At 43.6% G+C, this 23877-nt stretch overlaps 1 protein-coding gene across 2 annotated transcripts in view; it reads left to right on the top strand.

The window, feature by feature from the left end:
- The first annotated feature begins 6405 nt into the window (after positions 1 to 6405).
- UBE2G1 (ubiquitin conjugating enzyme E2 G1) overlaps positions 6406 to 23877 on the top strand; it is a 28918-nt gene continuing 11446 nt past the window's right edge. Inside the window, exon 1 of one of the 2 annotated variants that reach the window (XM_048519103.1) lies at positions 6406 to 6862. In XM_048519103.1, the coding sequence (XP_048375060.1) occupies positions 6817 to 6862 (46 nt within the window). In that variant the 5' untranslated portion in view covers positions 6406 to 6816. Of the gene's footprint in view, positions 6863 to 10487; positions 10510 to 23877 lie in introns of those variants that run through there. The other variant, XM_048519104.1, reaches the window with a different exon arrangement.

Below are 23877 nucleotides of genomic sequence, written 5' to 3' on the forward strand. Positions count from 1 at the left end.
GACAGTACCTGACACTACCCTTGGATGTTCTCCAGGTCAGATAAGGATGATGATCTAATGATACTGCACAGTATGTGTTGGATACTGGAGTACTGCATGTAACCTTCAGCACCCAGGGCTGGACTCAGGCCTTCTATTAATAGAGCAGTTAGAAGTGTGTGTTCACAGTTGGACTGATAGTTCGTAAAACAAATGTATGCGCCCTAAGGGAATTAAGTGCTGATGCCGGACTGCCTGAAGAGTTCAGGCTGCTCTCTGCTTGCGCATGTCATCATTTTACAATTGCTCCTTGCTTTTTTTTTTTCAGTGCACGCAAAAAAGAGTACTGCTCTGCGTCCTAGGAATAAAACATTCGCTCTGCAGAAGTGGACTCAGATCCAAGGTCGAGCCGTAGACCCACGAGGTCGTTTTGTGCTTCTACGTGGTTCAGTAGTTAAGAGCAGGTGGATTCCAACCTGGAGAACTGGGTTTGATTCCCCACTCCCCCACCTGAGTGGTGGAGGCTTCTCTGGCGAACCAGATGGGTTTCCGCACTCCTACATTCCTGCTGGGTGACCTTGGGCTGGTCACAGTTCTTCGGAACTCTCTCAGCCCCACCTTCCTCATAAGCAGTGGTGGGATTCAGCAGGTTCGCACCACTTAGGCAGAACCGGTTGCTAAAATGGTGCTTGTAAACAAACAGTTGTTAAATTATTTGATTCCCACCACTGGAACCGGTTGTTAAATTATTTGAATCCCAGCACTGCTCATAAGGTGTCTGTTGTGGGGAGAGGAAGGGAAAGGAGCTTGTAGGCCACCCTGAGTCTCCTTACAGGACAGAAAGGCGGGGCATAAATCCAAACTCTTCTTCTGTCTGAAAAACTGGCATAGCCATGCAGCATATGCGCAGAGACAGAATGAGTCTATCGAGTACAACTGAAACTATGATAGTATGCCTTGGTGGGACTTGTAACAAACTTGTTAGAATGTAAATCTGGAAGATCTGGGTTCAGATGTGTACTCTGCCACGAAACTTGCTGGATGACCCCGGTTCAGTCGCTATGAGCCTAATCTACTTTGCAGAGTTGTTGCGAGGAGGAGAAGGGTGAACAGTATGTGTGGTGCTAAGCAACTTGCCTTGGCTGGGTAATGTCCAGGCCAGGTTACTGTCATGTTGTTCTGTATAGACCAGCTGTACAAAAACAAACAAACAAACAAAATACTTTTGGAAATTTCAGCTGGTTTAAAATAGTAGCAGCTATTCCACCACTTTAAGTATATCGTGCTGGCGATTAAAGATTTGCTCTGGTTTTCACTGGCATCTGGATGCAATTCAAAGTGGCTAGTTTGACCCCCCAAATAATTAACAAGTAGTTGAAAGACAGCTTTCTCATGTGTAAACCAGCTTTCTCGTGTATAAACCAGCCCATTTAATGAACTCAGCTGTAGGGGCTGTGCTCTAAGTGTCCCAGCCTTCTGAAGCTAGACAGATGTTGCCATAGGGACATAGGGACATTTATTTATTAATTTGTCAAAAGTATTTATACCCCACCTTCCTATTGTCCATATTCAAGGCAGCTCACAGAATACAATAAAATCCAGCTATAACCAATAACAAAACAATACAACAAAACAAATACAATAAAATAAAATACAACAAAATCCCACAAGGACAACAATCAAAACCACAAGAAAATTCACAGAAAAACCCTCTAAATCACCACTTGCTAAGATCTCACTTGTGAAATCTAGATGTTAAAGGCTCTCTGAAATAAAAATGTCTTCACCTAAGGACAGAAGGATAGCACGGTTAAGCGCCATCTATGAAACAGCCTTCCCAAAGATGGAATTTCCTTTTTATTGATGAGGTCGAAGATGACACATTCCTAGTACAGTTGATGAACACCTCTGCATCTGGATTGTGGTTCGCCTTAACTTACCACGATTCGCTGCTGTTTTTTGTGAGCTTGTGTTTTGTTGTGCTTGTGTTTTGATATATCAGTGACACTGTACAGTGGTAGGATTCAAATAATTTAACAACCGGTTCTGGTGGTGAGATTCAAATAATTTAACAACTGCTTGTTTACAAGCACCATTTTAGCAACCGGTTCTGAAGTGGTGTGAACCTGCTGAATCCCACCACTGAGTGACAGGTTTTTGTTGTTGTGCTTCTGTTCTGATCTTTCAGCGACAGGGATTTTTTTTGCTGTTGTTGTGTTTGTGTTATTTGTGCTTGTGTTTTACCAGTGACGGGTTTTAATGAAGCTATCAGTTTATCAACTTTACATTCCCCCCCAGTAAGCATCAGAGGCAACCATGCCCGCTTTGTGAAAGGAAAAGAAGGGAGGGGGCTTGACTGGCAAGGGAAAAGTACAAATAGCAGTCTAGTAGAGTCACCCTCCTTCAGGTCACAGAGAGCAGTCCCCATAGAGGAAATGGTAACTTACGAGGGCAAACCCTATGGAATGACATCCTTGACAAACTCCATCCTCCAGGCTCTGGCACCAAATCTCCCGGAATTTCCCAAGCTGGCTCTGACACCATTAATTTGGGACAATAGAAAACCAGAAGGGGAAAACTTTCTCAAACTATGCACAGGATAGTTGGGATTGCTATGAGCTCACTGGAACGTTGTCGGAGCTAATGTGCTCAAGATTGGGCTGCACAAGGGTCGAACTTGCCTTGCACCCGTTATTATTATGTGCAACTTCTGGCTGAGTTAGCCAAATTTGGCTTCCCTTCAAATCCTGAGCTGATGGATGTTCCATATTGTGTTACTCACTTGCCCCTCTCGCCCCCTCTTTTATTGAACACTCCACAGTTACATCTCTCAGCCAACCTCCTCTCCTCTGCCCCCACTTCATCTGCTCCCTACCATTGTTTAGCTCAAGGGGGGCGGGACGGGGAATGAAAAGCATGCTCACAGGCCTGTTAGCATGTATGCAAGCGGCAGGACTTCTGGGACCTCTGTTGGGCTCGACTTTGAAGGCGACCAGGCACATTCTTTGCAAGGGCTGCAAAAGAGCCTTTGCCCACTCATTTCTGTCCAGGTCAGCATCTTTGGGTAACTGCCAAGATCAGTAGGCGGTCCCCCTAAAGAAAATGGCTCACCTGGAGAGGGTCAATAGGAGGTCAGTAGGAGAACATGTGGTGGCAGATATCAGTCCTTGGTATTGGCTGGACAGTATACCTGCTGACTACTCTTTTCCTGTTGGCCACAGGGCTTGGAAGAGAGGTCCAACACCTGCTTCTGGAGAAGCCAATATCATGTCATTTCTCTCTCTGGGGGTCTGGGAACCTCACCATCTAGAGATTTCTGCTTTCTACTATGATTCACTAGGGTTGCCAACTCTGGATTGGGAAATTCCTGGAGATTTGGGGGTGAAATTGGGGATAGAAGGGTTGGGGAAGAAAAGGGGTCTTAGTGGCCATAGAACCCACTCTACATAGCAGCCATTTTTCTTTAGGAGGACCGATCTCTTTCATCTGGAGGTCAGTTGAAATTATTGGAGATTACCATGTCCCACCTGAAGGTTGGCAACCCTATATTGACCCATCTGGAGATGGTAGGAGAACATGTGGTGGCAGGTGGCAGATGTTGCTCCTTGGCATTGGCTAGACAGTATACCTGCTGACTACTCTTTTCCTGTTGGCATGGGGCTTCCGAGAGAGGTCCACTGGTAGGGTTGCCCATCTGCCAACACCTGCTTCTGAAGAAGCCAACACCACATCATTTGTCTCTCCGGGGGTCTGGGAGCCCCACCAGCTATACCTGCTGGCTACTCTTTTCCTGTGGGCCCCAGGGCTTGGGAGAGGGGTTCACTGATAGGATCACCCATCTCCATGTAGGACCTGGCGGTCTCCTGGAATTCCAACTGATCTCCAGACTAGAGATCAGATCCCTTGGAGAAAATGGCTGCTTTTGAGAACAGACTCTATGACATTATACCCCACTGAAATCCATGACCTCCCCAAATCTTGTCCTCCACAAGATCCACCCCCAAATCTCCAGGAAGTTCCAATCCTGGAGCAGGCAATCTTATCTGCTGGAAAATCTTGCCGACCACTCCCTCCTTCCCAAAACCCCTGCAGTTGTCTCTGCTGCTGTTAAAGGCACAGCAGCAAGTCAAGCTCATTTCCTTCTGGTGTGTTGCCAGCCCAGGTTCTCAGTGAAGAGGATCCCCAGCCCCAGGCAACCTCAGAGGACCAAGAGTTGCTAAGAGAAGACAAACAAACAATCCATTTTCTAATGAGTATATTCCATTAGTTTAACTATATGTATGGGTAGAAGAGCCATAACTCTGAAGGGGAGGAAAATAGCTTTTCAGTTTTTGGTATTTTGATGGTGTGCACATTTCACAGCAGACATCATCAACAGAAGCATTCCCTCCTGGGTGGGAGAGAAAGAGGCATGCTTCTTCTAGCTGGGATTGTGGGTAAAGTTCTCGAGTTAAAGATAGTAGAAATCAATCTCTCTCTCTCTCTCTCTCTCTCTCTTTGCCATAAAGTCATGTTGACTTATGGAGACCCTGTAGGGTTTTCAAGGCAGCAGACGTTCTGAGGTGGTTTGCCATTGCCTACCTCCACATCATAACCCTGGCACTCCTTGGAGACCTCCTTTCCAAATACTAGCCAGGGCTGACCCTGTTCAGTTTCTGAGATCAAACAAGATAGTCTGAGGCTATTCAGTCAACCTATCTTTTATCAGTGGAAAAGATCTTGAATTTGTCTTAATGAGCTGAATTTTCACTGTGTTGTAGGTTCTTTTCAACACTGGATCAAAATGCTATTTCCCCAGAATCATAGGTGCCATCTTACTTCCTATTTGGGCTCCTATGCCTGAAAAGATATGTGCTGTGTTCAAATTCAACAGGTGTAATTTTCTTGGCAAGGCAGGTGTAGTAGTGAGGAAGTTTGTGGAATTTCTACCAGAGGAGGCAGCATGTTAACGGAGTATTAGTTCAGTGCTTCATCCCAATTGAACAGCGGGTTGTTAATGGCCCTTTCCCCACTTACTTTAAGCCCCGCGCTACTCTCCGCAAGTAGCGCGGGGTCCCACTGCACTCCCCACGTCAGGGGCGGCAACAGCGTAGCCGCCCCGACGCTGCCGCTCTTGCGCCCCCTCAGCACGCGGCATCCTTGGCGCTGGCGAAAATGGCGCCTTTGGATGACCCCGCGTAGAGCACGGGGTCGTGGGGACGCCCGGATGCGCGCCAGGGATGCCGCACGCTCAGAGCAGCGCGCAGCGACGGCGGCAGCAGGGAAAGTGGGGAAAGGCCCAATGTCATTTAAAATGAGAGTGTTTTTGCTGTTGTTTTCATTTGTACTAAGTATTTTTAAGAAGTTTTGTTAAACTACTTTATAAACACAATAGAGAAACTAAGCAAATTATTGGTGTTTAATGCTATTTTTTATATATAGAAATATAATTTTTAAACCACAATTCACTAACACATGAATATGACACTGTTGAAAATACTTGTACATATAATACTGGGGTGCAAATGGAATCATGCAGGTCACTTTTACAGAAGGACAAGGTACATTGTTTATAGCACTGTTTACTTGTATGCATTATCTTGACCTTACAGCATTGTTTTCTTATTTCTGTAAGTCAGGTTTCACTGTTCTTGTATGTTATGTTGCTTCTGTTGTGTTATTTTTCAAACTGTATAGTCCAGCCTTATTTTTTCTACTGTTCTTTGTCATGTTAAAATTTTGGAATATCCCTTGAGTCTTAGCAAGAAATAGTTAATAAAGTTAATCGATACATTCAAGATTTTTAAAAAAAACTTTGCAGAACTATGACACCAAAATACAATTGTAAAAAGTGAGGCTGGAAAATATATTTTTTTGAAAAATTCAGACACGCTTTCTGTGTAATCGCCTCCAGTTCAGAGAGAGAAAGGCAGACTATAAAAGAAGTAAATGAGTAGTGCTTAACTAATACAGTTTTGGGTTGATGTCCTCTCTGTTTAGTTCTTATCTAGCTCATAGTATTTTTTTCTAATTCTATTCTGTTAAATATATTCTGAAAATCAATAAAAATATTTTTAAAAGGAAGTAAATGAATAGAATAAATAAAATGAATACAAAAGCATGCAAACACAATTAAAAAAGGGAATTGGAAAGAAAACACATATTATTTTTGCAGAAGGGACCAGAACTTTCCCTCCTCCTCCCCTTCCCCTGAACTTTGAGTGTTAAAAAGTCACTCAGAACTCGCATCTGCCCTTCCCAACATGGCGGCGGCTTTATTTATTTATTTGCCAAAGGCCTCTGAGCCTCGCAGCGCGCTTCCCTCCCTCCCTCCGTACCGCCCGACCTTCCCAACATGGCGGGCCACCGATCGCGCCGCCGATAGGCCAGGAAGACGGAAAAGGAGTGGGAGGGGGGGAAGGCGAGAAGCGGACCACGACGCGTGCGTCCTTAGTGCGCCTGCGCGCCGCGGCGCCTGAGTGCAGTGAAATTCCGTGAGGGGGGAGAAGCGAGAGAAGGGGGGGAAAAAGGGGGGAAAAGCGGAGGGAGAGGAAGAGCGAGGGGGGCGCGCGGCTCGAGCGGTCTCCCTTGCCCCCCCCCTCGTGAGGAGCGGCCGCTTTAAAAAATAAAATACAATAAACTCTTCCTCAGGAGCCCCCCTCCCCCCTCCCCTTGCCCCTCTGAGGGACTCTGAGGTGCTGCTGTGGCGGCGGCCCCCGGCGGGCGTGAGGTGGGAGAGGGACGACGACGACGGCGACGACCCTTCGCCGGCTGGCTGGCTTCTGCCTCGAGCCCGGTGGTTAGCAGGAGGAACGCCGCCGCCGCCCCAGACTCCCTCCCCGGGCCCCGGCGGGGAGAATGACGGAGCTCCAGTCCGCGCTGCTACTGCGGAGACAGCTGGCAGGTACCGAGGCCGGCCCCCCTCCCCCCCGCCTGTGTGGGCCTCGTTCGGGGGGGAGGGGGGCTCTGAAGGGGAGGGGGCGCTGGACGGTGGGGGAAGTAGAAGGTGTGGGGGAGGGGCACGGAAGGGGGTCTTCTTGAGATCACCAGGAAGGGACTGGGGGGGGGGGGAGCTGATGGCTAAAAAGGAGGGCAGAAACAGACGTTGAGGGGGGCTTAAAAGGTATGGGGGGCTTCTATTGGTGGGCAGGAAGGAAATGGTGGGGGGACGGCGTGGAGAGTGGGGGGAAGATGGGGAAAGGGACCCTCTCTCAATGGTGGGCTCTGGGGGTGGGGAAAGGACGAGTGAGTGGTGGTGTATAAAGTGGTTTCAAAAGGGGGCAGGTTGGAGGTGTGGAGGGGATCTGGGGGGGAGGAAGAAGAAGGGCTGAGGTGGCACCTGGCCTGGCGTCAGGTGAGTCCTTCTGGAAAGGGGTGCTGTAGGGAGGAAGTAGCACTGCAAGGAGGAGTATGGTGGGATCAAGGAAGATGTCCTCCACTTTGGTCCCCCATGGAGAGAATGTGGGGGGGGCGGGGCGGGAGAAGAACTTTTCTCAGCTGGCGTAATCTTGGATGAATGTGTCTGTGTGGCAGGGGGTTTACTAGTAGGTGGGGATTCCCTGAAGTGGAAGAGGTGTGCCATGTGTTTGGCTGAGGTTTGGAGCAGGGTGGGGGATGTGCCTGCCTGTGTGTGGGGTGCTGGGCAGTAGTGGGGAATGAAGTATGGTTGGGAGAAGGGAAATGATCGAGAGGTCCTGTTTGAGAAAAGTAAGAACTGAGAGAAATGGTGGAAATTAGTCAAAAGAGAGCTGTGTGAAGGCACAGAGTCAGAAGCTGGAGGTAAGGGGGAAAGGGTTGCTAAACCAGACCTCAGTTCACCTGGTTGAGGTGACATGTTACATGGCCTTAGGTAAGTCCTTCTCCAAAAGGGTGCCTTGGGAGGGAAATACTTCTGCAAAGAGGTATATGGTGGGATTAAGGAAGATTTCCTTCACTCCAGTACCTCATGGAGAGAATGAGGGTAGGGGTGGGAAGACAACTTTTTCAGCTGGAGCAATGCTGGGATGAACACGTGTGTGTGTGTGTGTGGGGGGGGTAATAGTAGTAGGTGGGGTTTTCCTGGGGGCTGAAGGGCTTGTATTGGGGAATGGTGTGCACTGTGTTTGCTGAGGTTTGGACTTAGAGCAGGGTGGGGTATGTGCCTGCCTGTGTGAGGGGTGCTGGGCAGTTGTTGAAAACGAAGTATGGTTGGGAGAAGGGAAATGATTGAGTGGGCCTGTTTGAGAAAAGTAGGAGCTGAGAAAAATGGTGCGAGTGGAGGAAGTGGTCAAAAGAGAACTGTGTGAATGCACAGAGTCAAAAGCAGGGGGAGAAAGCTGGAGGTAGAGGGGAAGGGGTTGCTAAACACAGGCCTCAGGATCACTTGACATGGAGGTGGCGAGAGGTTCTTTATAAACAGGCCGTAGTAGGTGCTAATTGAGAGAGCCTGCTAAGTGCTGTGCCGGCAGGTGAGGCAGTGGGTCTGAGTGTGCTGTGGGGTGTTGAGTTCGGCAGAGGCTTTCAGAGGAATTAGTTAGCTGGAGGATCAATAAGTGGGCAGGAGCGAAAAAGGGTTGGAATGGTGAAGGGGTCAGTGAGCATTGGCAGGACATATAGCGGAGCATGGGATTTGGGTGTCAACCAATTCATAGTGCAGCAAGTGAGCAGGAACAAAAATAAGCAAGGTGCTTGGGGAAGACTGTCACTGGTGCATCAAGGGGGAGGGTTGGAGCATAAGAACCGCCCTACTGGATGAGAAATTATTTCTGCTCATACCTGGGTGGAGTGAAGAGAGACTCCAAAGGGATAGACACACTGAATGTGAATACAGTAAGCAAGCTTCTGAGGACGGCGGAATCTGAAGCCAGAGGGGTTGCTTAAACATGAGGAGGAAGTGCAAGATGTAAAATGAGTATAGAAATAACTCTATTTGGTGTCAAAAGCTGAGAGAGAATTTTGAAGGTTCGTATGGTTGTGGGTGGAAAACCAAGGTGCCTGTGAGACAGAGGTTGTTGACTGATTGGGGAATGGTAGTTAAAGAGAAGTAAACTAAGTCTGAGGAAGCAATTGCTGTTGGAATGCTCAGAATGTTTTGAGTGAGACTTGGGAATAAGCGAAGTCTTCAGCTGGTTTGAACCAATTAAAGCTTGAATGTGCTGGAGGGGGGCGGGGGCTGCAAAAGTAGCTGAGGCTAGTTCAGGTCTCTTGCGCAAGTGATGAAGGAACTGAACACCTGGCAAATGGATGAATGGTTGTTTTTGCAGATGTGCAAAATGAGCGTTGGGCAAGAGGATACAGTAGAGAAGCTACATAGGGTGAAGGGGGAGGTTAATACGTTTAAGGTGGGGCAGAAAGATAAGCAGTCATGATTGGAGAGAGGAACTGGCCCATAGGGGAACTATGCACTGGTTGTAGAGGTCAAGGATAGGTGAGTCTGTGAAGAGGGGTTAACTGGATGTGATGGGGTTAAGAAGTGAATTGGGGTCATACCTGAAGAACAGAAAGATGAACTGATAGTGTCTGAGGTTTCAGTAGTGGGAAACTGACATTTCCTAAGCTAGCAGGAATCTTGCCTAGAGAGAAGGGGGCTGGTGGTTCTTTTTAACCATCTGTGTTTAGGGAAGGCTTTGAGCTGCCACCCTGATGTTCTCCACCCCTTTTACCCAGTCTGTAGAATGAGCTTGTACATTTGCTGCTTTGTTCAAAGAACAGTTGACATCTGTGGATGAGTATATTGGGGTGGGGATGCAGGGGGATTAATTAGTATTGTTTCAAATCCATAACAGGGAGCTACCATGAGGTTTTTCAAAAACAATTTCCTATTAGGACTTGTACTAGGACTGTTCCTTTCTAAACCCATTCACTGTTTGATGACAGGTGTTTCTTATGGCAGCCATTCTTTCCTTAAATTTCTTTTTTTTTCAAGGTAATAGGGACATAAGTAACAAGGGTTCTCTCCGAAGAAGGCCAACTAGAACTCACGGCTGGAGATGGAATTGATAGAGGATCTGGCTTAGGACATTGTTGGGAAGTCTAGCTGCTTCCTGTACTTCTCCCCTCCCCTTTTCTTTGTCTGTAGCCTGGCCAGTATTGCTTGGCTAACCCTCTTTAGCTTTTGATATAGGGAGACAGAACTGAGCTTGGCCTCTCCTAGGTATAGCTCTAGGCTCATGTAGAGTATTCCTGAATGGTCATATTTAAAGAGGAATGAGCCAAACAGTGACTGTTTGTAAAAACAGCATGTGTCATTACTTCACTTTCTCGTCCTCCTCCCAGCTGGACCCAGCTTCTATGATTCCCGCTGTCAGAATGAAATAGTCTCCAGATCAGCCAGCCATATGACTTACCTTGCATAAAAATGATTGCTTCATATTACCGTAAGCAAACATATGGGGCTGGGTGTAATGTGGCTTTGGGCTGCAGTGCTCTAACTGAAAAGAGCGTTAAAAATAGTGCATGAAGTAGAGTGGGAAAGACAAGACTGCTTCGATATTACAAAATGGGTTGGAAGAACTGGAGTTCCGAGTATAAATTCTAAAGTATTGCCCTACCACGGGCTGCTTTAAATGAATGGTGAGTAAGATGTGTTGTTTTTAGCTGTCTGTGTACCTTGGTGTCAGTAACATGGCCGTGCAGTAATTAAATGCTACTTCGTTCTCAGTAAAATGTACGGTGACAACTGCAAAATGCTTTGCGTAGTAGTGTGAAAGTTAGGGCTTGTTTCGCGGTATGCTGTGTAGGATACCTTGTCATTGCACATGACATCAGAGTGCCACACTCCACGCAGGAAAGTGAGAACAAGATGCTAGTGAGAAGCCCTCCTAATGCAAATGCTGAGTTCCATCACCACGTATTTCCCAAGTGTAACAGTCTTTGGTAACCCTGAAGAAGGACGAAACACAAGGTTCTTTATTTTGAGAGGGGAAGAAAGACTGGCTGAAAAATACAGAGAAATCAGTCTAGGTCAGTAAATCCGCTGTACAAGCCTAAAAGTTTTGGGCAGATGGAAACTAGCAGTTGGTAGGTCTGAAGGTCTGCAAAGCTCCTGCTGCCAGTTTTACCATCTTGTGATGTTTCATTTAAGAAGTGTTCAGTGTCTAAACTCTGAATGGTTGTTTGCCTGCTATAATGATCTTTAACATCTACACCATGGTGCAGCTCTGGTCTTGTCTTAAAATGAACATTTACATGTGGCTTGTGGTGTCCGAATGTAGATAGGCTTGTGACATTGATTGCAAAGAATACAGTGTGGGGGTGACACTGTTGTATGTGGTTGGGCATCCAGTTTGTCCCTGTAGTGCTTGATTCAACAAGCAACATGGGCACAAAAGCCTTTTTCTGCAGGCCAATCTCATGCTGTTCTCTCAACCATTAGTAAGGCTAAACTTCACAAGAATACTACAAATGCTGAATTTTTTTACATGCAGGTGTTGGTGATGGTGTGTGAGTCAGAGGTCCCTTGAGAGTCATGTGTGCGGTAACACTTTTACATTTGCTTGCGGGTGTCACTGTGGGGGCTGGTAGCATTTTAGTAGTTGCAGACCAGGTGAGTGGTAGGGGCATGTCTGTATCTGCTTGAAGCAGGGGTTATGTTAAGGTTGTGCTTCACAGACATCTTGGCAAACAAAGACTTCCTCTTGATAACAGAATTCCACCCCCTCCCCAAATAAAAGAGACTGCTCAGGAAACCCAGACTTCCCAAGCTCCGTTTCCTATGGCTGGCTGGCTGCTCCAAGAGGGAACTCCCTTGCACAGCTGATGTTCCCACCCCCCTCCTGTTAATTGGCATGGGTGTCCCAAGTTTCAGCTGTTCTAATCTTTAAACAGTCAGAATGCTAGCAAGTTGTATTACTAGTACTGCTGTCACACTTGCATGTCAGCGGTTTTTTTAGGCACCTACATCCACAGTAGCAGCCCTATTAGTTTGGTGTAGCAAAACTTACGTGTTTTGCAGGACCTTGAGCTAACATACTTGTTACAGTAGTTAATACCACAGTAAACCCCTCTCTCTTTTGTGATACACGGTATGCTCTCCCATTTCAGATGCCTTAGGAGGTGGATATCAAAAATGGAGGTAGGCTCAAATAGGCATTTGAAGGTGTTTATCACTGCAGTCTATTGGTTAGCAATACTTGAACATTGCTTGAGCACAGGTGACTTAATTACAACCTCCTGGTGCACAGCACCAGCTAAGGGGAACAGGAAGCCTGGAATTAAAATGTTCAGTACATTTATATTCTGCTTTTCCATAATTGATAGTGCCCTGTGGTGCAGAGTGTTAAGCTGCTGTACTACAGTCAAAAGCTCTGCTTGTGCCTTGAGCTCAAACCCAGTCAAAATCATTCAAATAGCTGGTTCAAGGTTGACTCAGCCTTTCATCTCTCTGAGGTTGGTAAAATAAGTATCCAGCTTGCTGGGGGTAAAGTGTAGATAACTAGGGGAAGGAAATGGCAAACAGTCTGTCTAGTAAATGTTGTGATGTGCTGTCAACCCATGGATCAGTAATGACCCAATGCTTTCACAGGTGACTACTTTTACCTTTCTATAAGACAGTAAAAACAGGATGCACAGGGACTGACCAAACCTGCTTAGCTTCAGCAAGGTTTCCATTTGCCTTCCAACCATACGTTGAACCTAGGCCACTCTGTAGGTTGGTTATCTTTTATGGCTGGTGAGCTTCGTGAGATGACAGAATGTGGTGTTAGAAACGCTTCCTTATTCTAGTTAATTTATAGCATTAGGTAAATGAGTGGTAGTTTCACAAACTGGAAACAAGTGACTGTATTTATGCCCCATTCATCAGTAGAAAAACAAATGGGGTTTCAGAGGGGAAGCATCTGGAATATTGTACTTGTTGGAAGCAGCTACGGAACGGGAAGAAACTATGCCCCGCCCCAGAATACCCCCTCCATGGCCTGGCCACGCCTCCGCTGTGGCTCCGCCCGGGGCATTGTGCTCCCCTGCCCTGTGGGCGCTATGCCACTGGTTGGAAGTATTTTTGAGGAAGAAGTGTCTCTTGGACGATCTAGTAATGTGCTCTTAAGACTACTGCGTAAAAAGAGCAGTTGAAGTCTTGTCTTGAGATCTTTTTGGTATAAAAGTTTCTAGAGCTGTTGGGCAAGAGCAAGACATTTACTCTCAGTGGGAAGACTTTAGTAACTTCTAAGTAATCAGTTAGGAGAAGTCACTTGGATTCTAAAAAAAATAACTGTTGTAACTTTTCCCTTGTGTAGGCATGCAAGGGCTTCTACGAATATGCCTGGAGCTAGTTGTAGAACTCCCTGTAGAGCGCTCTCTCACAGAGAATGCATGTATAGTTTTTTTCTTTTTTTTTAAAGGCAGGCCCATTTCCATGTATTTGGTGTTTTTCTCTCTCTTCCCCCTCCCCCTAAACTGCTTGGTGGCTATAGCAAATTGGAAAAGACAACTTGCAGATGCTGTTGAATAGAACATCAAATATGGGAAGATACACAAAGAATTAATGTAACAGCGTTCATGAAAAATCTGGGTGTACTTTCTGGAATTCGTTCTCATGTAATAAGCTGCTTCCTGTGCTGCTTAGTCAAACAGAACAATACCTTTTTCTGGCAAAGGATAGCCTACAATACCTTGTATAGCCAAGCACAGAGAAGTTGGTACTCCTGACTGTGCTGGTACTCTGGAGTTTCCATGACAGGCTGGCTTGCCTCCTGTTACCAATGTTCTTTTTCAGTAAGCTCGAAATGAAGTTTAAGTTTTTGAGTTTGCTTGTGAATCTGGTGCTAGCAGTGCACGTATGTTAATGGAGATAAAAGAATCTATGAGAAATTACTGTTGAATGTGACTTTAGAATTGTGTGGGTGAAGCAGACTTTTGTTTAAAATGACAGCATCTAAAAGCAAGTGGGACACAAAGGCAATACAGGGTTGATGGTTGTGTTCGACTTCATTTTCCAGGCACAAGTATTTAGCTTTTGTATCACAAGGAAGAAGAATTTTACTAACATTACATTGCTGGTGTTGTGCAAGTATCTCCTTCTTTAGAGCACTTTTAAAGTTGAGGATAAACGAATGGGCATCTATGTAGATGAGGAAGTACTGGAAACGGAACTTGTGCTAGGAATCCTGCTTATCACATTCATATTGCTCAGGACTGGGGATTAGAGCACTTGTATGGTTGATGCAGCCCTGAGAGGAAGGGAAGAACTGTAACTTTTTAGCACAAAGCTTAAATAAAGTTTTGATGTGAAGTGTGAATGCTCAGTGTAATGGACTTATTGGGACACCTTGAGAGCTGAGTCAAGTGATTGTCTGAGGTACTGCTTTATTGGAATCATCAAAGATCATGTGCATTAGTGTAGGGTGACATGTTTGATCCTGGGGTTAAATAATCTTTTGTTGGTTTTAAAACAGGCTTAGCAAGACAAGTAGCATTCTGAAACAGCCTGACTTTGAGCATCATGGATCCTATGAAATTATTAATGGCAATTGGGGTCATAGACTGGCTGACCTTTTTAACTCCATAAACGTGATCCCAGAAAAGTAATGAGAGTATGTACTTTCTGCCTGGGGATCAGAATATCATTTATAAGGGTGTACCCTATAACCTGAGGTTAATACCAGAAATTCTCAAATTATGCTAAAGGAAAGTTTCTATAGAATGTCTTATCTGTGTGTACTACCTAGCCACAATCTTGACTGAAATCTAGAACTGGCCATTTCACCTATCAAGTATATATTTAAGGTATGAAATTGCTCAGTGGGAACACAAGACCAAAATAGTTAGTTGCAGTGAATATATAAACAATTTACAGTGCATCCACAATATAAATATATTTGTTTTTATAACATTTCTATTTCTATACGGCCCATCCCCTTTCGGGCTCCCTCCTGTGCGTAATGTTTTCATTTTTATCCTGTAATCCCAGAAATAGTTAATATTTTAAAAGAAATCTTTTGAGTAGCAGCGTTTGGAAATTAATCAAGACAAGTTTAAATGCATTTATAAGGTAGGTAGTGCTTGGTAAGCACTGTAGGGAGAAGAAAGAGGGACCATGACTCTTGCAGAGTTCAAGAGTAAAGAGCTCTGACTGTTGGGTGCAGTCAAATGGTCAGTATGACTTAGGCAAGGGCATTCTTGGCTTTCTGAAATAGTTGATCATTTGTTGCCACCCCAACCCTGGTGAGTTACTTTTATAGAGACCTGGTTTTGTACACCCATTCATGGTAGCTGTCTCATCCATTCCATTTATAGTTATTTTTTTAAAAAACTTAATTTTTATCCACTTAAAAACCTACACATACACAAAAGTAGAAAATTGTCAAAAAAAATCAAACCATGGAGCAAATAAAATAACAATAAAATGGATCTTAATGTTCAATTAAATATAAACATGATACACCTCTAAGAGAACCTTGCATCTTATTTCACTTAACGTTCTACTATTCAAATATATCAAATAAACAATTATTACTGCAACTTCTAACATGTTAATAACATATGAACATATTCATTTATTTCCTCTCAATCTAATTTTGATCCCCACTGGTGGTATTATTTTTTTAAAGTAATTGATTCAATAACATATAAATACAATTTCCACTTCTCATCAAACTCATTTTTAACTGTTTGTTTACAAGATTTGTTTAGCTATTGTAGCATACTCTCTTACATTTTCCTCCCAGATTTCTGTGTTTGGACATGTTTTGGCTTTCCAACAGTTACTCTGGCTGCTGTTAGCAATTACAAACATAGTTCTTTAAATTCTTAGGAAGAATACCTAATAACATAGCAGCAAATGTAAAATTGATCTTCAATTTCTTTTTTGTATTTTTTCATGTACATGTAAGTTCTGCTTTCTAAAAACACGGGCAGTCATTTGAAGACCCTTGAACTCCTCTATGGCCCCTCCTGTTTTAATTATTCTGAATTTTGCCTGATTTGGGAGGCGGGGAGCCACCTAATTCTTTGCCAGTAGGACACAGATTTGTTCTATTATCTTAAACAATTTCTTGACCTTCCCTGAGGTGACTTCTGTTGGAAGTCCTAATATTTGTGTCCCTGAACCAGATTTGTGTCCTTGGACCAGATTTGACAATGTAGTGAGCATAGCAAAGTGAAATGTTTCCCTAAATGTTCAAGTTGCAGTAGTCCAAATGAAAAACTAATATTTCCTCCAAGACAACAATTAAAGCATTGGTAACTGAGTTTGCTACTGGAACAAGCGTCTTCATTTTTGTAGTAGAGTCAGGCAATATGATAAAAGTGCAGTGTACTTTGTACAAGGGAAGTAAAACTCTTAGGTAGCGCTATATAGTGTTAATCCTAGTTGCAGTTAAGACACACAGCAGAAGAATTTGCAGGAACTATCATATTTAGTGAACATTTCTGTAGGTGCCTCAGACCTCCCTAAAAGCTAAAGCTGTGAACAGATGCTTTAAGATCTTAAAGCATAGTAAATCACTTCAGTGATCAGAGCGGCTTACTGTTGAAGCTGTTTGGCTTTTATAAATCTCCATGTACGCCACTCTGTGTGGGATCCTGCCTCTGATATCAAACTTAATATGAGACTTTTGACATTTACTTTTCAAAGAACTGATGTGTAATGAGATATATGTATGCTTCAGATTACAAACGCACGGCTATCGTTTGTGATACCTTGCTGTCGTACCACTTTTCTTGCCTTCGACCTCACATTCTGAAAACACCCGAATATTAAATGTTCTATTAATGGTAGCTCGATGTGCAGAATTTGAGTGCACAATGTAAATCACCATGCAGTCATACTTCAGGGAATTTTGAAAACCTAGAGAAAGGTATGGGTAAAGTTCATTTTTGCAGAAAAGCAAATCTGAAATTAAGCATTAGCTAAGTAAAATATTATGGCTCTGAAGGAAGGTTTGTTACTTTCACTTGCCCTATGGGGAATGTTATGCACATTTCCAGGTATCGTCTACTTTAATATTGCCAGCTTCACATGGAGGCTTATACCTATTTAAGTATTACAAAAAAATCAGAAGTCTGCTATAATCCTTTCAGTGTTTTTGTGAATTGAAATTTCAAACGTGTTTGAATATTCTAAATACTTTCAGACTTTATATCGTTGTGGGAGTGGGCTTTGTTTATAGGGCTTATGATGAGCAGTGTTCTTGAGAAATATGTCTTGAATACTCAGCAACTGTGATTGTATAAGGGACACTAGAGAAGAGACTGGTGTGAGTAGAATCCTTCTACTTGTCTGACAAAATTGAATTTGACTAGGTCTTATATTTTAGCCTTTCTTTTGCACATTGTTTAAATATTGGGGATCAGTACTTAGAAACTGTAGAGAGCAGAGGAGTGCCTTTACCCACTTTCATCCCAAACAGAACCCTTCCTGTGAAAACTTGCATGTTGCTCCAAGGTATGCATATGCCCACAACGTTGGTGCTTGCTTGATCTATCCTGCTCTAATTCTGTAATCTGTCATGATTCTTGGTGAGGAATGAGAACCATAAATGAAGTATGACGGTTTAGAGTATTGGACAAACTACTGTATATACTGGCGTATAAGACTACTTTTGAACCCTGGGAAATCATCTGTAAAGTGTGGGGTCGTCTTATACGCCGGGTACTCTTATATGGCGAGTATATCCCAAACTCTATATTTTAACTGGAAAAGTGGGGGGGGGGGGGCGTCTTATACGCCCAGTCGTCTTATACGCCAGTATATACGGGTATGAGGAGTTTAAGGTGTTAAATTTCAAAGTCTTGCTTGCTTGGGCTGTTCAGTCTTACAATAATTGTGGAGTGGGGTTGAGACAGAGGTGCTTGTATACTTCTGAATTCAGTTTAAGAAGAGCAGGCAGCCTGGTTAATCAGTACTACCCTTTGAGGGTAACTGTGCCTGTGCTACATAAGAGGCAATGACAGTCATCCTGCATAACCTTTTTCCTCAGCAGCAGGCTGAGTGTACTGGCACCACACTGTTTATTGTACAGTCGAAAGTAAAAAAATAAAAATGAAAGGGCATTAAGGACAGGGCCTTAATCCAGGAGGGTTCAATATTATCCCATCTGAAAAGTTTGTTACTTTCTTCTGAGTTGGTCTCATTCAGGACTTCTTCAAACTTAAATGTAAAGGAGCAGTATAAGTTTCTGTATGCTAAAAATTATGTTTCAATCACTAGACAAACTGATTGCTTTCTTATTAAAATAGTCCATAAACCCTACAGCTTGCTAGACTGTTCTAGTCTTTTCACCCAGGACAAAGACTAGGTAAACTCCATTAGAAATGCCTTTGTTTGCTGTCAGGTCATGTCCAACTTAGGGTGAGTCCATAGGGTTTCCAAGGTTAGAGGCGTTTGGAGGTGGTTTGCCACTGGCATCCTCTGCACAGCGACCCTTACATTCCTTGGTAGTTTTCCATCCAAGTACTGAGGAGGGCTGACACAGCTTCTGAGATTGATATGATTGGGCTAGCCTCAGCTATTCAGGTCAGGGCACAAATGCTAATCAAGAGCCTCAAAAAATTTACAAAGGCACTTGACTACTGCCGTTGGCTAAAGAAAATCCACAAAGTTAAAAAGGACTGGTTCACAGGACTGCCTTAGTAGCCCTTGACAGGGAACTTCTTGCTTCTGTGTGTTTTCCTCATTTGAATTTACTGATTAAAATGCTGCAGGGTAACAATTGTAGCTCTTGATCCAGTCTGGACATAACTGGATTAGCAGGATTCAGTGACTAGCTTGTGCCTGTTCTGATAGTGACTGTCAGTGCCCACTTAGGCACTGCTGTAGTTTGAAAATACAGCCCCACTCAATTGCTTCATTCTCATTTAGTAAGGGATATTGATTTTTTTAAAACATGAGTACTGAAACAGCAGAAACATGCCCAATGGTATATAGCTTGTGGAAAAGACAAGCAAGGTGGCCTCTGTTGAGCCAAGTTAAAATAGAGAAATTCCAAGTATGTGTGACAAGAGTAAGCAGAGACAGGGCGAACCTGAACTCAGGCATGGAGGCTGGCCTACCACTAGAATCACTGGTGGTTAGTCTATCGTAACAAAACAGGAAAGAGAAGCAAAGTTTAACGAGTGAATGGTCTTATTTACTCAAGTGGCTTTTCCTGTTTAGGAAATCCCTTTTTGTCACAGAAATATGTACATTTGTGTTGAACTGGAGAGAAGAGGTCAGACCTTAGCTTGTTATTTATTATTATTATTTATTTAATTTAATATTCTGCCCTCCCTGGCTTTAGCTGGGCTCAAGGCGGCTGACATACTTGTTCAATAATTGCTTAAAGATACTTAACACAAAGAACAGTTAAAAACATAATTAAAAAACCCTGATGACGATTTAAATCTAAATCATTTGCCTGTGAAAACCCCAACTACCCAATTTCAAAGCTCTTATTTGGGAATAGGGGGAGTGTAAACATGGGGGCCAACTGATTTGACATAATTTTATCTTGGCTTCAATTGTATGCCCTACGGAATAGCTCAGTTTTGCAAGTTCTGCGGAATTTTGCAATATCCCACAGAGCTCTAACATCCATGGGCAGTGCATTCCACCATGTAGGAGCCAGGGTAGTCAATGCTGTATATCTTTGGGACCAGGGATCACTAGAAGACTGCTATTGAAGGACCAGGGGGTCCTCCGTGGCCAGGATGGGGAGATGCGGTCCTACTGGCATGATGGTCCCAGATTGCTCAAGGCCTTAAAGGTTAGTACCAAAACCTTGAAAATGATCTGTAATTTTTAATTGGCAATCAGTGCAGGTGGTAGAGAACAGGTCTTATGTGTTCTCTGACCGGCATACCAGTGAGTACCCTTGCTGCTGCATTCTGGATCAACTACAGTTTCCAGAGCAACCTCAAGGGCAGGCCAGGGTAGAGCAAGTTACAGTAATCTAGCCTGGAAGATTACTTAGCACTGTCGTGTATCCTGCCAACAGAACTGCTTTGCTATTTATGTTCCTTGCCTTCTACCTAGTTTAATGCCTGTCTGCCTGAAGTATGATCAGGTTTGGATTCCTGACAACTTCTTGCTTCTCCTTTGAGAGCAGAGCAAGGGCATACATACAATGGAGATGGTTGTGCCTGACCAATGTGCGAACACCCTGGCCCAACCTAAGGAAGAGGGCAGTAAAGCCGAGCATCAGGTTTTACCCTGTGGGTTTTCTGACCATGAATGTTTGGAGAATTGCATCAAAGATGACCTCCTAAAGTCTTTTGAGACTCTTACTGGGAAGGAACAGCAAGCTATTTTGGAGAGACTGGACTTTGTGAAATGTAAACTACAAAGGTCCAAAGAGATGGAGATTTCCAATGAGACCACTGTTTTGAAACCTGCAGCTTTCTCTTCACAGGATAATTTAGCAAATTGTAAGGAGCTAGGAATCTGTAAATCAAGTGCCAATAGTTTAAACAAACAAAAAATCAATATAAAACAAACAAATCGTTGCATTTTCCGAGACTCAGGGGGACTTAGAAAGCATAGTCCCACAAGATTGACAACTAAAACTGCTATCTTATATTTTTACATTTCATATGCTAGTTACAGTATGGTTTGTGTGTGTTCAAAATATACAAGCTGTTGCCAGTGCTGAAAGGATTACTGGTGAAAACTACTTTTAAAGTGTCAACTTACCGCAATGATTTAGAGTGGTCTTCTGTCATACTACTACTTAATGGCTTTTATACATGGCTAAAATCTTGCAAAATTGCCTCTAACATACTTTCAGTATTACTGAAGGGCATAACTCTGCAGAAATAACCGCTATCTGTAGAATGATGGCTTAATTGAGCGTATGGAAACTGTGTGTGTGTGGGGGGGCACTTTGGTTTGTACAGATCACATTAGTTCCTAGCGGTGGTGGCTGGCCATGTGAGTCGAACTATTCTTCATGCATTTGCTGCGTGGATCCCAGAAGTCCTGAGAAGGAGCAGTTGGTTCCCTAAATCTGAAATCTGGTTTGGGAACTGCTGTGTTAATTGTTTCTGTCCTGCTTTGGTTTTTTTTTTTTACTATTTTTTAACATTGTAGTTTTTATACAGCAAGCTTGGAGGACTTTGTTTAAAGCATAATACAAATGTAGAAATAAATCTTTCTCGCATTCTGTGTATCTAACCAGTAAACACGATATGCTGTTAAATCTAGCAGAAAAAGCCACAGAATGAAAACTCTGCTTTTCGGCATGTTAGTTCTGTTGAAATACACAGCATTGATTCTGTCTCTTTTCACTAGATCTACATGATGTGTGTGTGTGTATAAGTTGTTCATTAAGAACATGTGTACAACTGTCTAATGGTTTCAAAAGCTGTAGTTGCTCCCACATATTTTTATTTGTTTTACCTTTGTTCCCCCCAGATGGCGGGACTCAAAACATGTTACAGAATAAAACTAGAAACCACAATTTTCAAACAGTACATTCAAGAAGCACCTCTTCTATTAGCCTATGTCAGTGATGGCGAACCTATGGCATGGGTGCCAGAGGTGGCACTCAGAGCCCTCTCTGTGGGCACGCATGCACAGAGTTCATCATGGGAGGGGGCAAAAATCACCCCGCACACACACATCTAGGCTGACCTGGGCTGCTGGGCACGACCCTGTTCTGTTAAACCCCACTGATTTTCATGGGAAGAACTAAAGCACAATCCTTTACCTGGGAGTCAGCTCGGTTGCTGACAATGGGACATGCTTCTAAACCCTCCTAGGGTCGTGATTCACCCATTCGAAGCATTGCACGATTGCTTCAAAGCAAAGCTGCCAACTACCACCAAGCTTAATCCCGAGTAATGCGCGCCTTGGAGCCAACCTTTTTTTCTAAACTAAAACCTCAGTATTCAGGTTAAATTGCCATGTTGGCACTTTGCGATAAATAAGTGGGTTTTGGGTTGCAGTTTGGGCACTCGGTCTCGAAAAGGTTTGCCATCACTGGCCTATGTCAACAGGCAGGGACAATCAAAAGCTCTCTTGTAAAATTCTGCTTTATCTCTCTGCCCCACACAATCCTATTAAGTGTATAGAGCACCTCTTAAACCACACGGGGATTATTATTCTACAGGCCCCAAAAAGGTTGATGCAGTCCTGTGGTATTCACAGGCTCCTGCTTCATACAGGTTTTCCTCTGTGCAGTTGCAAGCCAGAGGGAAGAGTGTGTGTAGCCGTGACACAATTGTATAGTAGAAGTTCAGCAGTGCTACTAAATGTACAAGTTGGCCCTTGAAGAAATCCATGGGGCTGTTTCTGTTTCTCACTGCTTGCAAGTTCTTTTTAAGGTCTTGTCTGACAAAACAGTTTTCCCTGCGACTGTAGTCTCAGAAAATATAATTGATGATAAAAGCATGGAAAGAACATTGCTCTCTTTTGGATCCTGGTAGGAGGCAATCTTGCAACATTTTGGATAACAATAAATTTAATGCCATATTCACGCTTTAGTATTGTGATTCAACACCTTGAAAGCAAGGTTGCTTTTCATTATGTTATTGTCAGAGGGTTTCTGCTGGTAATTCTCATAACAGTTTCTATAAATCAGTTTCAGAAAGAGATCTAGTTATGCTAAAAATACAGAACAGCTGCACCTTCTAAATTTCTTTTCTGTCCATACCTTCCTTTTATTCCAGATGTTGATCTGTGGGTGGATGAGAATTATATTCCTCAACTTCCCCACCATAATTTGGTTAAGGGGAACGAGGTATTTGATTCCAGCAGTCTTAAGAAAATAGTCTGAGTTCTCCTAGCTTATAAAAGGGTGGTGGATAATTTAGCCCTTTTACAAAATACCTAGGTCCTTTCCCAGTTCATTTGCCATCTAAACTGCAGAGTAGTAGATACAAAACCAAGAGTACTAGAAAGAAATGATTCAAAAGTTGTATCTGCTGGAAAGACGTGTTATCCATTGATTACACAGGCTATACAGCAAAGCCCAATAAAACTGTTGTCTTTCTATTGTTCAGAGTTCTTTGGCAGAAGTATTCCAATGAAATGGCTGTCTGCAACTGCCAAAGCAAGTTGAGAAGTTGAGTTTCGCTGCTGCTTCAGCCATAGGGCACTTCCTGCTTAGTCATTTTTAAATGGTGCTGCTTTGACTTGAATTGGTAGAGGACTGTTTCCCAGTAAAGTGCTGTTGCTCAATATACCTTTTTACCTAGAGCAGTAGCCAGTGCACCATTTGCTAAAGCATCTATTTTGGGAGCTAGTGCCATGGTAGGAACTATGCGCACTGCTAACTTACCCCGTAAACTGGGAGTAAGATCTGTCTACGTACACAGCCAACACTCTTTACTTGGTTTTTAATTCTTGGCAGTGCCATCATGGTATAGCAAATGGAAACACTGTTAGAGTAGAATGAGTCACTTTTCCTTTTCAGACTGTAACCTTCTTACAAGAGGTAATGCAGAAACAAGGTCTTGAACCATGTTTTCCTTTCATTCTTCATTGCTGCTTGTAATAGGTAGCCTGATCAGTCCCAAACTTTGACTCCTCCTTGAGTGAGGGAAGGGACAACGTTAAAATGGGCAACATCAAATAGTTCTGAAAATGCAAAATTCCCTGGACTTTGATGTAGGAAACCCAAAGGAGAGAACTGAGAACTGTCTAAAGATATGAATGCTGTTGAATCTGTTCTCTGCTATATGGTGCACAACATTGGCTGAAAAATAAAAAAGGAGCATAAGTGGCAAAATGCTTTATGTAGGCTAAAATATGTCATCTGTTTGACCTTACTGGAAAGGCAGAAAGCTCCTCTCCTGTGTCTTGGACCATGTCCATGGGCATCAGTTACAAGTCAGCTAAATTTTGCAAGCCTAGAACATAGCTATGGCATCTGATTGGGCCAATGCCTTATTTTACTTTTGTCCTTTTCCCACAACTGTAAGTTCTTCCCCACAAAATCTTGACTCAGGCTTCCCACGCAACACACTTGTAAACTTTTATTTTTTGGGAAAACAATCAGCTGTTCCTATTGCAAGTGAATTTGGACT

Source organism: Sphaerodactylus townsendi, linkage group LG16, assembly GCF_021028975.2.
Source record: "Sphaerodactylus townsendi isolate TG3544 linkage group LG16, MPM_Stown_v2.3, whole genome shotgun sequence".
Lineage (NCBI taxonomy): Eukaryota > Metazoa > Chordata > Lepidosauria > Squamata > Sphaerodactylidae > Sphaerodactylus > Sphaerodactylus townsendi.